The sequence below is a fragment of the Danio rerio genome, chromosome 18 (genome assembly GCF_052040795.2).
Source record: "Danio rerio strain M-AB ecotype USA chromosome 18, GRCz13ab, whole genome shotgun sequence".
Taxonomy (NCBI): Eukaryota; Metazoa; Chordata; class Actinopteri; order Cypriniformes; family Danionidae; genus Danio; species Danio rerio.
Genome location: NC_141038.1, coordinates 44,780,067 through 44,799,089, shown reverse-complemented (window position 1 = coordinate 44,799,089; position 19,023 = coordinate 44,780,067). Strand labels below are relative to the sequence as shown.

General features: G+C 38.1%; 2 protein-coding genes across 2 annotated transcripts in view; both read left to right on the top strand.

Moving 5' to 3' along the window:
* Window positions 1-19,023, top strand: part of grk7b (G protein-coupled receptor kinase 7b) — an 845,646-nt gene that overhangs the window by 103,637 nt on the left and 722,986 nt on the right. The window lies entirely within an intron of this gene.
* On the top strand, window positions 2,141-3,886 carry fzd9b (frizzled class receptor 9b). The gene is given in 1 exon segment (NM_131511.1): window positions 2,141-3,886. A coding segment is annotated over 1 exon segment (1,737 nt). The 5' UTR covers window positions 2,141-2,149.

Sequence of the window (19,023 nt, the reverse complement as noted above, 5' to 3'; positions counted from 1 at the left end):
ATGTGGATTTTTTTTCACTGTAAATATTTAAGTTTAATAAAAGGCAAGGTTTAATGAAACCTGGGACAGATGAATTATTTTCATAATTAACATTTCTTGCCTGGCCTTTGTTTTTCTTTCATTAAATTCGGAATGAACTCAGTTCTCTCCTTTGCAGCAATATCCTGAGGTGTTGAGTATCATAGCAGCTATTTTGATGAATTCCTTTGCACCCTAATTTTCCACTGTTGCCTCTGCTTTATTAGACCATATAACACCAGTGTCACAGGGGGACGTTTTATTATCTTTGGCTGTTTATGATTTTACAGCTAAATCTGTGGTTGAAATTGCATATGCAAGGATTTATTCATTCATTCATTTATTTTCTTTTCAGCTTAGTCCCTTTATTAATCTGGAGTCACCACAGCGGAATGAACCGCCAACGCATCCAGCATATGTTTTATACAGCGGATGCCCTTCCAGCTGCAACCCATGACTGGGAAACATCCATACACACTCCTTCACACACATACACTACGGACAATTTAGTTTATTCAATTCACCTATACTGCATGTTTTTTGGACTTGTGGGGGAAACCAGAGCACCTGGAGAAAACCCGCTTTAACACAGGGAGAACATGCAAACTCTCGAACCAGCGACCTTCTTGCCGTGAGGCAATTATGCTACCCACTACACCACCGTGCTTGTTTATTTATATAAATTTGCAAGGAATGCAAAGTAAAATGAGTTTAGTGTACCAAAACAAAGAGCTTCAGAGTTTGCATTGGACACCAGGAAGTTTTCAAAAAGAGGTTGCACTAAATATAATAACTGAAGTTATTAACAACTAAAGTTATTGTTTGTAAATGAAGCTTTAATAACTTTTTAATTGCCCCACCAAGAAAATTTTGATTGCATTTTTTAACTCATAATGTAGTTAGTAAACACATTCAATGCATTTTTTCAAACAACCCATAATTTCTATAATGTCAACTTCTATCAATATGTTGGTTTATGCTGAAAGTACTGGGATTAATTCATATACTACAAAATATCTAAAGGTATAAAGTGTAAGTCCAATTAAAACAATAATAATCAAAATAAATTATTTTTGAATACTAACTATGAATATTTTTAAGTTTTTTTAAGTTTATTTTCATTGAACACGTTTTGTTTTTTTTTACAATAAGACCAAAGTCAAGTGTAATAGTGCAACAGAATTATGTTTGTTTGTTTTTTGTAAACCAACAATGCTGTGTATAGTGTAAACTATTGTTTTAAACAGTCATGCTTTAAATGACTTTACCAGTCATCAATGAATACAGTCAAAATATGGTCAACCATTTGGGAGAGCAGACATTTAAAGGGATACGAATAAATAAGACATTGAATAAGTAATAAATAAATAAGGAGAAATATATGATAACATTTCTTTATATGAAATCCCGATTAAATTCTGGGAGAAACAATAACATTCTGTATTGGAAGGAAAATGATTACCACGTTGGTATCTTTCTAAAGGCTGTGTTGAGCGCGGATTCATTTGTATGTGGGCGGAACCACCATATATGCGATATATTTTCAGTAGTAAGTAGGCGGAGCTTATTCTCGGCGTCACTGGCTTTTCTCAAGTGTGGGAGGAATCGTTCAAATGCGTCATGAATACCCCGCCCCCGTATTAGAGGACATGAGAGAGGAGAACGAAAGTTCAGTGTGCGCCAGTGTAGATGTGAGGAGAACAGAGAAGCTGCTCGCGGACTTTATATGCTTCACAGAAGTTTGGAGATAACCGAAGACTCTGCTGCCCTTATTTGTCCTACTAAACACGGTAATGACTCGCGTGAAATATTAGTGACATCTGTGCGTCCGCGCTTTATATACACACACATCTGACGAACTTGAACACTTGAACAGCATCATTTTATATGCTATGAAGACTTTGAAAAGGGATTTGTCTGAGAAGTTTTATTTAAGGGCATTGTATATTTTCCAGCGTTTTAACTGGATGATAAATGAAATGTTATTTGGCACTCTATTCATCTAAGGACTGTCTATGGAGCAACACAATCAACCCTAACACCTAAAAGTATCCGCTTCTTGGGACTGCATATGCCAGGAAACTTCACCTTGACTTGCCTCATTCATAAAAAAGGTGACTAAAAATCCAGAATGGGAAGCTCACCTCTGCAAATTGTGATTTCTCTGTGGTGTCATCTGGTTATTGCTGCCTACAGTTTAGAGATCGGCTCTTATGACCTGGAGAGAGGGAGACCGGCTAAATGTGAGCCTATCGTCATTCCCATGTGCCAGGGCATCGGATACAACCTCACCCGGATGCCCAACTTTATGGATCATGACAATCAGAGGGAAGCAGCGATTAAACTGAATGAATTTGCCCCTCTGGTGGAGTATGGCTGTGATGTGCATTTGAGATTTTTCCTCTGCTCTCTTTACGCCCCTATGTGTACAGACCAAGTGTCCACATCCATCCCTGCCTGCCGTCCTATGTGTGAACAGGCACGTCAGAAGTGCTCGCCCATCATGGAGAAGTTTAATTACGCCTGGCCTGAATCGTTAAACTGCTCTAAACTGCCCACCAGAAATGACCCTAATGCACTGTGCATGGAAGCCCCCGAGAATGACACTAAAACTGAGACTAAGAAGGGAGAGGGGATGTTGCCTGTCCCGCCTAGACCCAGGCAGCCTGGGGCTGGGAATGCTCGCTCAGGAGGCACCATGGGTGTTTGTGAAAACCCAGAAAAGTTTCAGTATGTGGAAAAGAGTGAGACATGTGCGCCACGCTGCTCGTCCGCCGTAGACGTGTTCTGGTCTAGACAGGATAAGGACTTTGCTTTCATTTGGATGGCGGTATGGTCCACTCTGTGTTTCGTATCGACAGCGTTCACGGTGCTAACTTTCCTTCTGGACCCTCATCGTTTCCAATACCCGGAGCGTCCCATCATCTTCCTCTCCATGTGCTACAACGTCTACTCGGTGGCTTTTATCATCCGATCAGTCGCCGGTGCAGAGAACATTGCATGCGACCGTGAGAATGGCGAGTTGTATATTATCCAAGAAGGCCTGGAAAGTACTGGTTGCACCATAGTCTTCCTCATCCTCTACTATTTTGGGATGGCAAGCTCCATCTGGTGGGTCATCCTCACCCTTACTTGGTTTCTAGCAGCAGGTAAGAAATGGGGTCACGAAGCTATCGAGTCGCACAGCAGCTACTTCCACATGGCCGCCTGGGGCATTCCTGCGCTGAAGACCATAGTCATCCTCACCATGAGGAAAGTTGCGGGCGATGAGCTCACTGGACTGTGCTACGTGGGCAGTATGGATGTGGGGGCGCTAACAGGATTTGTCCTCGTACCTCTGTCTTGTTACCTCGTCATCGGGACGTCTTTCATCCTGACTGGCTTTGTGGCGCTTTTCCACATCCGCAAGGTGATGAAGACCGAAGGCACCAACACGGAAAAGCTAGAAAAGCTGATGGTGAAAATCGGCATTTACTCCATCCTGTACACCGTCCCCGCCACCTGTGTCATCATCTGCTACTTCTACGAGCGACTCAACATGGACTACTGGAAATTCAGAGGACTGCAAAGTAAGTGCACAACATTCCCAGGCCGAAGGAACGAGGACTGCTCACTGGACTCTTCAGTGCCCACAGTGGCCGTGTTCATACTGAAAATCTTCATGTCGCTGGTGGTGGGAATCACCAGCGGTGTGTGGGTCTGGAGCTCAAAGACTCTTCAGACGTGGCAGGGGCTGTGCAGCAGAAAGCTGACAGACAGGACTTGCAGAAAGCACTGCAGCACCAGTCACTGCCACTACAAAGCACCTGCCGTTATACTGCACATGTCCAAGACTGACCCCTACTCAGACTGTCCCACACATGTATGAGGCCTCATCTGGGATGCACCGTACTGTGGACTTTGCGAGAATAAGACATGCGGTGCAGCTTTGTGGTGAACTTAAAACCCAACATTGCAGCTAAATACTGGATTGACAGTACAAGTTACTTAAAGGGAGAATTTTGTATCATTGCTTGCTGTAGCAGAAAACGAGAGCGATATGCACATCCAAATCAGCTATAAATATCTGCAATTGCTCTAGCATGGAGAAGTGCACAGTGTTCCCATTTTTAAAGCTGTTTAATGAATTGTTAATATGTTTAAGTACTTGTCCAGATGTTTATTTATTGTATATATATATTTAATTTTGCTTGGTTTATCAAGAGTTGGCATCGATCAGTCTGTTAATAAGTGCCTTTTTGGAAGAAGATAATAAAACGTTCTATATTTTCAACAGTTGTCTGAAGACGTTCTTTGAAGAAGACTTAAGTGCTCACTTAGGCTGTATTTACTCGTGCAAAATCGAAATAGACTTCAGTTGAGGTGTTGGTACACAAGTAACTCTTTTATTTCAATTTAATTGAAGTGCTTGTTGTGCTGGACGGCTGTGTTTGCATCTATTTAGAGGTAGAAAGTTAAAGAGAAGTGCCTTGGTGAGACTTCTCACATGGACTGTAACAAGAAAATGCGTCAAAGCAATGCAAATATTTTGATGAAGAGAGCTGGGTTTGCATCTGAAAGGTTCCCCCAGTTCAAATGCAAATCGATCCTTGAGGGACCCTTTCAGGAACCTTCAAAAGAGTGGGCTACCCCCGAACAACACAAGGCTATGTGGCTTTGTACGCCCCTGACACGGATAAATCTATGTTGTCAGTTTTAGGGGGCAATTGCTCAGAGTTGTGACTAAGCTTGGATCCTGGAGATTAAGCTTGTAGCTAAGGCCTCGTTTTTGTTTTTAGCGCATCGTCTTACACTCCACATTGAGTTTTTTTCCCCCCTTTCAGTCATTTGCTCTATTTTCTCTCTTTAATTCCCCTCCATATGACAGACGCAGCCGCTTTAGGCGCGCTCTCCTTTGAGCGCGTTTACCAGAACAGAAATCCCTAGTGGTTTTCTCTCCTTCATCCTCAAAGGGAATCATTGAGCAGAGCGACAGACAGTAGCCTGGATTTCTCAGTGCGAACGTTCACAGCATCTCACCTTTTATTGCAGAGGTTGCTCTGGAATTATATTTCATTAATGAGGCGCACCACGTGCACACGCACACTTCCAGATTTTCCTATTGTTGCGCGTCGCTTCTCTCTTCCCCCTCCGCGCTTTGATGTGAGCCACTCATGCAAATAAAGGCACTTTTCTGCGACGCTTGATCCGGAGCATGTAGGCCTCCGATAGATGCTTGAATTGTATTTTCTTCACACTCCCCCCTCCTCCCTTTAGAACAGATCTGGGTTTTGATGATTCATTCGTATGCCAATGCATGTTTGATTCAGTTTATTGGCCTTTTGAGTTATGTATATGCCAAACCAACTATTCAGTACAAACAAGCATACATATTTAATATATATTTTAGGAGTATTGTATCTTTATTTATATATTGTAATATAATATAATATATTTTAATATATTTTAATATAATATAATTAAAACAATTTAATTTAATATAATACATATTTTAAAATAATATAATATATTTTAATATAACTAAATAAAATAATTTTTATATAATATATTTTAATATAATATAATATATTTTAATATAATATATTTTAATATAATAAAATATAATATATTATAATATAATATAATGGGTGGCTCCTAGTACTGGGTTGCAGCTGGAAGGGCATCTGCTGTGTAAAACATATGCAGGATAAGTTGGTAGTTCATTCCACTGTGGTGACTGAAGAATAAAGGGACTAAGCTGAAGGAAAATGAATGAATAATGAGCGGCACGGTGGCTCAGTGGTTAGCAGTAAGAATGTCACTGGTTTGAATCCTGGCTGGGCCATTTGGCATTTCTGTGTGGAGTTTGCATGTTCTCCTCGTATTCAGGAGGGATGTTCTTCAAAAAAACAGTGTATTTGTTCTTTCATTAACAAATGTTGAAGGTTTTACATGCTTTTGGTGTAGTGAAAAACTCGTTATTTACTGATTATTACCCATTTTTATCATATTGCATCCACCTTTGTTACTTTGAAATGAGTCTTCTCCTAAAAAGCCTTAAGCTGCCCTCTTTCTTCATATTCGAGCTGGAAAGTTGTATTTATTTTAGTTGGTCCATCCATTCAAGCAGTCCACAAAAACAAGTGTTTGTTTAATTTCGTGTTTCATCTCATTCCCAGTGTTTTTCCTTCTTTTTTGTATTAAAAATTTTGAGTAAATGTCCCAGTTCATCATCATTTTTTACAGAGTAATTGAAATTAGATTCTCTTTGCCCTTTTGGGTGGTACGGTGGCTTAGTGGTTAGCACTGTCGCCTCACAGCAAGAAGGTTGGGCCAGTTGGCAGGGCCAGTTGGCATTTCTGTGTGGAGTTTACATGTTCTCCCTGTGTTCACATGGGTTTCCCCTGGGTGCTCCGGTTTCCCCCACAGTCCAAAGACATGCTCTATAAGTGAATTAGGTGAGCTAAGTTGTCCGTAGTAAATGAGTGTGAGAGTGTATGGGTGTTTCCCGGTACTGGGTTGTGGCTGGAAGTGCATCCGCTGAATAAAACATAAGCTGGAAAAATTGGCGGTTCATTCCGCTGTGGTGACCTCTAAAATAGAGACTAAGCCAAATGAATGAATGTTTTCAACAAAGTTATGAATGAAGTGTTATTAAAACGTACAGAACGATATTTATGATATTATTTTAAATAATGTTTAATTTTTCCCAATAAAAAATTTAATATGCACATGTTAAATATGTATTAATATTTTTAATAAAATACTATTAAATTACTGTACATGAGTTATTATTGAGTTATAAAAAATTTTGAATTTTATAATATCAAAAATTTCACGAGTTTCTTAAGCTTTGCAGTTTTCATCTTATTGGTTTAAGCTTAACAACTCATCATTATTAATATTAATGTTATTATTATTATTATTATTATTATTGTTAATGTTATTGCTGTTGTTATTATTATTATTACTATTAATGCTTTTATTGTTATTATTTTTTTTTATTATTGTTGTTATTAGTGTTGTTGTTGTTATTATTATTATTGTTATTATTATCATGTTATTTTTATTAATGCTATTGTTGTTATTATTATTATTGTTTACTAAATACATTTTTTTCAATTGCAATAATAATTTAATGACATATAAAACAATAACAATAAAGGTATACTTTGAGATGTAAACTTGCATAATTGTCAGCCCGATCTCACAAGAAAACGTAAGTATTTTACGTTTTGCCAGTTTAATGGCTAATTCGTACGAATTCGTATAAGTTTAGTCGTACGAAATTGTATGATTTTAAATAGAAGGCGTGGCACCTAACCCCACCCCTAACCATCATTGGGGGACGAGCAAATCGTACTTGTATGAATTAGATCGTACGAATTCATACGAATTAGCCACTAAATGAAAAAGTTACGAATTGCCATGAGATAGTTGGATTCTTTGGTGGAAACGATCACTTGACAAATCTGTACGTTTATTTACTCTTGAAAATTGTATTTTTATATATAAAATTCAAGACTAATCCTTTCTGACAATGCTGCGATATTTACCAGGCTATCTCTGACAGGTTAATGTGTTCAGAAAGCACATTGTTTTCTTATTTAAACTGACAGCTGTATGTGTCATTTACCAATCGTCATCACAACACTAAAAGCGGCTCCTCTGAGAGAGTTTTGGCAAGTGCACACATCCTTTCAGCAGCCACTGGTTTCAGAGCAGGCCGTTGAAGTCTGCTAGCGTTTTATGACAGAGTGTTTTGGTATTTTTCAGCTCAGGTTGCCTCTCCAGAGACGCGCTTTACTTCCATCACAATGTCAGTAAACTGCGTCCGGTGTAACCATGTGTGTGTGTGTGTGTCTGTGTGTGTTTAGAAGCACCAATTAAAATGACTCAGGCCAGTGGTTTGCGTCTGAAAGGCACCTGCCCAAGCACAAATGAAAAGGTCAACACTGGAGCAGAACATGCATTCTCATTCACTCACTTCCTCTCTCGCAGTAGCTTTGATGAGGGTAAATAGTCGAGCATCAAAACATCAAGCCAACTGGATTTGGAGATGGATTTTGGAGTGAGTTATTCCTGTTTGAGGGCCGTTTCAATATTTCTTTTGATATTGCAGCATGTTATGCGGTATTTCATTGCAGCAATTTCATTAAAGAGCCATATTTGCTTTATTTAAGAAGTTTTAGTTCTAGAAAACACAATTATTAATGTTTTGGTTTCTTACTTTTAGTGTTAAATCTTAATAGTGTTTTTAAAAAATGCAACAAAAACATAACATTCTTTCACATTTCTTTCATTGAAAAGTAACTAAGTCACACATTAAGTTACTTTTTAAAATTTACTAAAGATTTTAAATGAGCGGCACAGTGGCTCAGTGGTTAGCACTGTCGACTCACAGCAAGAAGGTTGCTGGTTTGAGTTGTTGCAAATGTGTGTGCATATGTGTTGCGCGACACACAACAACAAGGAACCTCATTGGTTCTAACACATCAAGCAAGAATATTTGAGCTTTTGAATGCTGCTCATAAGTGAATAGACATCTAAATTAAATTGTTATAAAGTTTGTTAATAGCAAGAAGGTTGCTGGTTCGAGTCCCGTCTGGGCCAGTTGGCATTTCTGGAGTTTGCATGTTCTCCCCATGTTCGCGTGGGTTTCCTCTGGGTGCTCCGGTTTCACAGTCCAAAGACATGCGCTATAGATGAACTGAATAAGCTAAGTTGGCCGTAGTGTGTGTGTGTATGTGTGTGTGTGTGTGTGTGTGTGTGTGTGTGTGTGTGTGTGTGTGTGTGTGTGTGTGTGTGTGTGTGTGTGTGTGTGTGTGTGTGAATGAGTGTGTATGGATGCTTCCCAATGTGTTGCAGCTGGAAGGGCTGGATGAGTTGGAGGTTCATTCCACTGTGGCGACCACTGGTGAATAAAGGGACTATGCCGAAGGAAAATAAATGAATGAATGAAAATAGATTACTTTTGAAAAGTAACTTGACCCAACACTGTTTAAAGGGTTAGTTCACTCCAAAATGCAAATTCACCCTTGTGTCATTTCAAACCCATAAGATATTTTTAATCAGATTTGACCATTTCTGTCCTTTAATTGAACTCATATTCACCCTAAAACACATTTAAGCACTCTTAAAAAATATATTTTTTTAATTTGTATATGTGAATTTAGCAGCTTAATCCAGATCTTTATAAAAATATGTAATAATGAACACAATTAATTTATTTTTTATCCACATACAGTACTTCTTGATATTGTGCTAAACAACAACATATAAATAAACTTTTATCATGGCGACGTGGTGGTGCAGTAGGTAGTGCTGTTGCCTCACAGCAATAAGGTCACTGGTTCGAGCCTCGGCTGGGTCAGTTGGCATTTCTGTGTGGAGTTTGCATGTTCTCCCCGCGTTCATGTGGGTTTCTCCTGGGTGCTCCGGTTTCTCTCACAGTCCAAAGACATGCGGTACAGGTAAATTGGGTAGGCTAAATTCTCCATAGTGTATGAGTGTGTATGGATGTGTCCCAGAAATGGGTTGCAACTGGAAGGGCATCTGCTGCATAAAACATGTGGTGGATAAGTTGGCGATTCATTCCGCTGTGGCGACCCCTGATTATTAAAGGGACTGAGTCAAAAAGAAAATGAATGAATGACTTTTATTACAGGGTGGCACGGTGGCTTAGTAAGAAGGTCGCTGGTTTGGGGAGAGGGGTCTGGATGCAGACCTGGTGCAGTGCAATCTGGGTTGCATCCAATGCTTTTTATTGGGCCTACCTAACACCACCCCTAACCCTACCCCTCACAGTGACGTCACTCGCTCCATTTGATTGCATTGTGTCTGACATTGCATCGCTGAGTGATGCAACCTTAACTTGCATCATAAAGGCTGCATCCAGATACTATTGAGTTTGGATGCCGGCAGGGCCAGTTGGCATTTCTGTGTGCAGTTTGCAGGTTCTTTGCTATGAAAAGACATTTGCTTGTAATTGGAAGGGCTACCACTGCGTAAATAATATGCCGGAATAGTTAGTGGTTCATTCCGCTGTGGCGGCCCCAGATAAATAATGGACTAAGCTGAGGGAAAATAAATTAATTCATTCATTTTCTTTTCAGCTTAGTCCCTTTAATAATCTGGGGTCGCCACAGCGGAATGAACCACCAACTAAAAAAACAATCAATAAATATGTTTTACAACATCACTGTGCATGTATTGCATGTCTATTTTGCCCAATTTTACAATTTTCTAACTGTCTGATATAAATCATAAATCATCAGCTGTGGGGGGTGGGGGAGGTGGGAGTGATGATAAGTTCATTCATTCATTTTTAGGGGTCGCCACAGTGGAATGAACAGACAACTTATCCAGCATATGCTTTATGCAGCGTTTGCTCTTCCAGCCGCAACCTATCACTGGGAAACATCCACACACACCTATTATGAATAAATTAATATGCAAATGTTTAGATAATTACTACAAATTTTTAAATAATATTTCTGTCTTTTTGTGGCTGTATTATATAAGAAAAACAATAGCCTTGTTTACAAAACAAGTGGTTGCATAACATTTGTAAACCTTAAACAAAAGTAATTTTCTATATTATGAACTTTCAGAAATAAAGGTATAAAATTTGGAGAGGTACCTTTTCAAAAGGTACATTTTTGTTCCAAACAGATCCTTAAAGGTCTATATCAATACCCAAAAAGTACAAATGTGAACCTTATAGTACCTTAAAGGTACAAACATGAACCTGTATGGTACAAAACTGTACCTTTTGAAAAGGTACCACTCTAGCAACAGATTGTGTACCTTTATTTCTGAGTGTGTGTGTGTGTGTGTGTGTGTCCTCCGGTTTCAAAATCATTCCACATAAATCCTCAGATATTTAACAAAGCTCTGCGCAGAGATGGCAAAAAAAGGTTCAGTCTGACCCTGCTAATGTACATTTATAATACCAATTTGGATTCATATTGGTATCTTTAAGATTTACGTTTTAAAATTCAGGTTAATTGGAGCACTTTTTGCTATTGAGATGACCAAGGAAAAGTCCCAATCGACCTGAATTCACCCCTCCAGCTTTTGTACTTTTATTTCTGACATAAGAGGAACAGAAATATCTGACACTTTCATTAAAAATATCTTCATGCGGGTTATGAAGATAAACTAAAGTTTTAAGGTAATAGATTTTTCAGAATTCGGTTAGTTTTTAGGCCCAGCGTAAGTAGATTGGCTCGGTTGGCCACGCTGCCATCCGTCCGGCCGACTGGAGTGTGAGAGACCCTGTCCGGTCATGTGTTTGATTAAAAAAGGATCTTTATGAGGTGTTTACCCACCTCCACCCGAACCCCAGCCATGCTTATCAGTCCACAACCATCCACCCACCCCTCCAGAAAGAAGAAAGAGAGAGAGGGAGAGCAAAGAGAATAAAAGAAGCCCTCATTACACTCATCCACCCCCTCCACCCTCCCCTGCCCTCCAGAGAACTATCCCTTTTCTGCACTGTTTTGATGTGTAAATGAGCGCATTGAAAACCTGCTGGCCTAAAAGAGAAGCTTTCCATGAAAATGCGCCAGTCGCTTTGCAGCGGGGTTCACACACAGAGGGTCTGCCTCGCTCAGCACTGATGCTTCTGTTTTACTAATATCAACATATACAAACACGTGCATTGGTGATTACTAAAAAAGTCCAAATCAAAATGGATATAAGCAGAGAGTCACAATCAAAAACAACTTTCTTGATGTAAAATGGTCTTATTGCTAACGAATCATGAGCGTATACTGCTTCAAAAGTCCAGGTTGTTGAAATATTTTCAATGTACATGGACATATTTTAAAATATCATGTATCCTTATGTATTTAAAGTATTTTTTTTCTTGTTATTACACTGTAAAATATCTTGCAGCCCTACATTCTTTAGTAGAACCAAATTGACTTTTCTAGTCTTCTCAACTTAAGGCCCTATTTGCACTAATACGTTTCAGTTTTAAAACGACATTTCAGAACAAAAACGTCCCACTGACGTTTCACCTAGCATTTCTGAGAAGATCTCCGTCCACTCTACACCCCAAAAATGCATATCATGTAACTACACACACACTCTGGCATGCACTGCAGTGTATGTGGAGGTCTGAGCTCCAGGCAGTCAATGGGTGCTTTGAGCACACCTCCCCAGGTGAGAGCAGATCACATCAGACAGTTCATCAAGGATCTATTGCTGGATCTCATCTCACTGTAGTTGTTAAACGTGATATTTAATTCGACTTGTCTCTATCTAATGACTTTTTAGTTGTTTGAATCTATAGCTGCATCCCAAATCGCATACTTGTACTCTATACTTCGCCATTTTGTAATATAAATAGTGTAAGTAGTGCGTTCACACTGAAAACTCTAAAAATAATAAGAGCACTTTGATTACCCGCATGATGCACTCATTCAGTTGGTAAAATGAAGTGTGTAATGATGGACACTTCACGCATTCAATGACCTCAGGTTTGCTCGCGTAACGGAAGGGGTGGAGCTTTCGGGCGCACATGTTGGATAACTTTTTTATTTTGGATGGTGAATTGGCAACCGTCGCTGAGTTGGCAACCGTCAAACGTCATCAGGGAAACGGTTTGAATTTCTGCTTGGTAGAAAAACATTTGTGCTCCATTTGGGACCACACTACATACATATACTATGCTGTTACGTGGTTACATAATGATTGAGTGCATAGTATGCCATTTGAAACACAGCTTATTACTTGTTGTCAGGTAACATGCAAACATAAGTTAATATATTAATTTATGAAACCATGGACGCTGTTTCTGCACATTTAACTGATTGTTTGCATTTATTTCCTATGTTGTATAAACTTGTTGTACGTTATTCCTTAATAATGGGCGTTATTGATTATTTAAACTGATATTCAGCAAAATAGACAGGGTGTGTTTCATATTTTCTCAACATTTTTGGTGTGTGTTCAGTTGTTAATATCAAAATGAAAATAGGCAGTACCTCATATCATTCATATATATATATATATATATATATATATATATATATATATATATATATATATATATATATATATATATTCTGACTTCAACTATCTAAGCAGCAGTTTAAAATGAAAACAGCCTTTTCAGCGTTTTTAACACGCTCTCTGATTGGCTGATTAGAAATTTGCGTTAACGAGCAGTTGGACAGGTGGTCCTAATAAAGTATATAATCACACAAACAGTTATATATATCTAGATCTAGGATCGGGTTTTCAAAAATCTCCAGATGTAAAATTCAATTTCCATCTTAGATTTATTGTTGAATATTTCAAACATTTGAACACATTAAAGTAAATTAGGTTGTGATTTGTTTTACTTAATTTCAAGGATTAGTTTGACACAAATTAAAACTAAAAACAAAAGTCTAATTTTCTACATATTATTAAAAAAATCTTAATCTGATTCCTGGAGATGAACAAAAGTCTTATACAGTAGGTTTGAAACAACATGAGTGTGAGTAAAACGATTTAGACGGAATTTTCATTTCACCAGCGCTTTCACACATAGTACACACACATAGCAGAAAGCACAATGTACACCCAAACAAAACACAACCTTCTGACTGTAAATCCCTGGAGCGGCAAAAGGTGGAACAGCCAAAGTTCAGGTTTAATAAAGGTGGTCTCCTCGCGATGAGGAAAATATGCATGAAATATCCGAACAAATATTTTTTAAGCAAACATTGAAATTTTCAGAATAAAATGGAGTCCGCTCAGATTCTGAAATACTGAAACAGTACAGCTTTTGTCTTTTTGTTTATGCTAAAGACAGACCCCCAAAATTGTTTGGAAAAAAAAACCCTGAGTAAAGAAAGTTTTACAGACCATAACCCAACTACCTCATTGATGAAAACCACAGTGTTTTTGTCTTTGTGCTTGTTCATGTGTTCAGAGCTTCTGTTTTATAGTCAAATATAAGGTTCTGAAGTCATTTTGAGCCAACTTGTGGAAACCTGACATGTGTTTAATATGCCACTGCAAAGCCACAAAACCTGCATTTGGCCACATCTTGAGTTCACTAAAGACAGCACATGTACATTGGTTTTGCCTCAGTGTATTTCTCTGTCACACTGCCTTCAATTTCTGCACCCATACTGTATACAGTGAGGAAATAAGTATTGAACATTTTATGTTTTTTATGGAAATAATCTTCCTAAAGGGGCTCTTGACATGGAATTGAACCAGATTGGTAAAAACCCAAACAATAAAAACATAAAAATCTTAGGCTGTGTTTTGGATCATCGTCTTGTTAAAATGTCCACCCTGGATTCATCTTCATCATCCTGCTAATGTAGATGTTAAACTGAAGCAGTGAATATTCATTTACAATGATGAAGAGCAGAGGGTTTCTCAATATCTACTCAAAGATTTCAGCGGTTGTCTGGGCTTTCACTGCCTTTCTACAGCTCCCTTTCTTCATGTGTTCAATACTTTTCCCCTGTGTCATTTCATTTTATTACACATAACTTCATTTGTAAACTAACAAGATTTGTTTTCTTTGCATATATGAATTTCATTGGTTGTTACCAACTTCTGGGGAAAATTTCAAGTCAACAACACCTCTAGAAATATGTTTTCTAAGCAAAATGCTGACGTGTACTTCTTTTCCCCACTGTATCTGTTCTACAAACCGCTTGTTCTGTGTAGAAGATAGCTTTCTCTTTGCCCACTGATCTACATGACATGAGAGGTCTGCGAACTGGGTAGTTATAGAGAATAATTTAAGGATTATGCATATTATTCTTTTATAATATGATATATATTATATCTTAAGTAAAGGAAACCATTAAGTGTTTCAGGACAAGTAATAAAATATAGCCTATATTCTGTTGCGCTCAGCAGCTTTTCACAAATAAAGCTCTACATTTAAAATGTCATTTTTTAAATTTTACCACGTCATATAAATACATTAACACTTAGACATAGAACACATTTCTTCTTTCAGTTTTCCCAATCCATTTGTAAAGAGGTGCTGCGCGGGACTGGATGACAGAAACGAAGGTAGTTTCTGCTTCACTCACTCAAAAAATGCTCTGTTTGCACAACTTTATTAACATCATCATATCCAAAACTTTATAAACAATATTTTAAAACTTTTCTGGTGTTTGTTTTTAGAAAATATCGAAAATCTTTTTTTCGGATAGGCATTTGTAAAATGATAGTTTAAATGGGATGAAATGGTTTAATTTATTTGTATTGTAAATACCTACTTTGTTAAAGCTTTTGTTTGTTTTATATTTGTTTACTTAATGTGATTTTATTAAATCCAATATTTGTATTTTTTTATTATTTCAATATAGCTTAGGCTATATAGCTTTTATTTACATATGACACTATTGTTTTGAGCCTTCAAAAGTGGACACGTAATTTGTTTTACGTTTTATGTCTTTCTGTTGTATTCATATTTTGTATTATTGCCGAAAGAAAGAAAGAAAGAAAAAGGAAAAAAGAAAGAAAGGAAAAAAGAAAGAAAGAAACCGAGCCGCTCGCAGCATCAACAGCGCTGTCAAGCAAACTCTCGACAACCTTTACTGGCTGCTGTGTCTTTAATATGGTTTAAAGAATAGTATGCGTTATTGAAACATCAAGGGGGACGCAGCAAAGAAATATCACATATAGATTAAAACTACTTTATTATTTTATGCAACAGCCTTACATTTAAAAGGGAAACATAAGGGCGATCATAAGCAAAAAGACCCCTAGCCTATAAAGTGTTTTATGGATCTTAAACTGATTAACTATATGTTTTTTTCCCCTTATTTTTAAAAAATGTATTTATTTTTGGTGCATGTACTCGTGTGCGATCAGAAAACTAGTGTAATGGCAGCAGGCCATCTTTACCAGACTCTGGAAAAGTCTGTCCCCTGGAAAACTCTGCCCCGAAGCCCCAGCTGGCCCTCTCTAGCCTAAGGTATTCAGCAGCCGGAAAAAGGGCAGCCCCTGGCCGTGAGGAAGTCGCGCTTTGACCCAATCAGGCCCTGGAAGTGACAGTGGTAATGAGACTGGTCCTGGCTCACCCAGGCATGCTCGCTTTAGGTGCGATAGTGGAAACGCGGCTATTCATACAATTTAGTAGGATTTCCTCATCCCACAATGAGGGGTTGGTTTGGGGACAGTGTTGGGTGCCACGCCTCTTTTTTAAAATCATACAATTTTGTAAACTGAACTCAAGTAAACTACGTTCAGTCACTAAAGTAGTTACGTTTCCTCATGAGATCAGGCTTGTTAAACAGGCTGGTGTTTTAGGGACTTTTGCATATGTGTAAACATGGATTGTTCTGAAAATGTTGAGTGAACAGGAAACATTTTTAAAATGCTGGAGAAAAACTTTCGTTCAACATCATTGACATTTAAACATAGCCTCAGTTATATCTTCATTAATACAAAGCACATAACACATAATCTTACTAAAGGCCCTCTAACAGGGACCTGGGACTGGTGACTACTTTCTATAATTATATTACAAGGACCAGTTGCCGCATGCAAGATCAGTGTCGGTGTATAACATCAATCTACGATGGGCTTCAATCTAGATGTTAATAACTGTGAGGGTGGAGTTTGATCCATTGGACCTGATTTAGTACATCACTGTGCTACTGGTTTCATCTATGTGGTCTAGTGCAGTGTTTCTGGAGGCACACCAACAGTACATATTTTGGATTTCTCATTTCAGGTTTTGGAGTCACTTCTAATGATGTGATCAACTGATTCAGGGTTAGGATTCAGGATTTCATTTGATTAGTGGACTGTTTTCACAGATCAAATAGCTATCTGATAACAGAAAATGCATGAAGTGAAGTGTGTACGTAAATGAAGAAAGAAGAAGAAACCATAAACTACAGCTAATGTCTAGCGTGTCTTTCTCCTTCTTCGTTCACATAGACCGAGGCGCTCATCCCTGAACCCTTTCATCAGGAAGGATTTCACCGTGCACATTCACCTGCTCATGACGCCCTGCTGCTGACCCGCACCAGTCACACATATTTTCACTTGTTTCTTTATTGCTAAATAAACACCCTTCGGGGGAACTGTGTTTAAACTTATACTTTGTGTCTGGGTCCTCACTCCACCTGTCATAACTGTCTAGGAAAATGTTCCTCTAGTGCAAATTTGCACCACACAAGACAAAACAAAACAAAAACAACAAGTAAAATCAGTTGTCATCCATATCTTTTTTCATTTGCTCGCTCTCCCTCGGTTACAACGGTTTGTTCATGTTTTAAGTGCATCATCCTGAGCACCTCATAAATAAACAGTCTTGAAAATAAAGGAAACGGTCTCAACAAAATCCCAAAGCAAGTCTTCAAAAAAGATGTATATTAGTTGATCACTTTGCACCATATAGCACTAAAAATCCATGTTAAAACCAGGTGGAAACAGGATCTTAGTTTCATCTGACCTGTATGTCTTTGAAATGGAGGAGGATCAAATTACTTATTTCATTCATTTATTCATTCATTTTCTTTTCAACTTTGTTCCTTTATTAATCTGGGGTCACCACAGCAGAATGAACCGCCAACTTTTCCAGCACGTTGTACGCAGCAGATGCCCTTCCAGCTGCAACCCATCACTGGGAAACACCCATACACACTCAATTACACACATACACTACGGACAATTTTGTTTACCCATTTCACCTATACCGCATGTATTTGGACTTGTTGGGGAAACCAAAGCACCCGGAAGAAACGCACGCAAACAATGGGAAAACATGCAAACTCCACACAGAAATGCCAATGTTTGCATTCTTTTTACTGAATTATATTCACATATCAAACAGTTGTCGAATGAAACTGCGGTGTTTCCATGGCACAGAAGTGAAAACAGTACATTTATGATCAATAAGCAGCCCCAGATAGCACAGACAGCTGTCATCTCTTACCTTATGCTGTGCGCTTCAGGACCATTTCTCCTCTGTTATTGAGGTGATGTGCAAAAGTAATCCTTTTATATGTCTGACGTGGTCCAAACACAGTGAATTATGTTTGATCAAACAAAAGAATAGTGAATAATATGAAAACAATGATCGATCCCTGTGGTTTGTACAGCACCTCTCATCAGTTGGAATACAATAACTTTTGCATAGATTATGGTTGAGACATTTTACTTTTTTCCTATGATTACAGACATGTGTAGGAACCAACAACCAACAACAACAGCACCCTAGACCACACAGAACCTAAAAGGTACACGTTTAAACTTGAGTTCATAAAAAAAAAATACAAAAAGCGCCTCTTTTTAGGTGTTAATTATAACACAGACAACATATTTTAAACACTTTCAGTAGTGTTTTATGAAAATTTAAAGGGTTTTCTTTAAAATGATCCCAAATTTTCGCATTTACACTTTGCATTTGGGAAGCTTTAAAATTTGGGTAGGCAAAATCCAGGCGGAAATCACAAAATAACACTGGAGTTTATGGTTTGTGTCATTGAAGCTGCGCACCGATGGATTTGCTCTTCAGTGTTTGGACTTTCAGCAGTGAAAATTAAACCACACTGAACTGAACTAAACCGAACTTAAACTCTAAAAACTTTACTGACACCGTTTCAATTTACTAGAACTTCTATGTTAAGCTGCTTTGACACAATCTACATTGTAAAAACGTCATAGAAATAAACATGAATTTAATTGAATTGAAATGAAAGAATGTAAGAAGGCATAAAACCTAATAGGTCATGATTTGCATGATCTCCAGACGAACGAAACCCACTAAATCAGAGATTTAAGTCTTAAAAAAAAGAGCCTTTCCTCTTCTCAGCCGCTGAGAAAAAATGGCTTTAAACAGAACATAAAGCTTAGCGCAAATTTCCAGTCTATTTCATCATGCCTGCAATAAATAGCAGAAGAGATGCCAGCGGTTGTCAGGAGATTTGCCGCATAGTACTCATCTTTACGTCTTCTCCTAGTCTCAGAAAAAAACACTTGTTCTATTTTAGTATTTAAGAGCCGGGGTTCATTTTAATATCAGCGTGAGATATTGTTTGT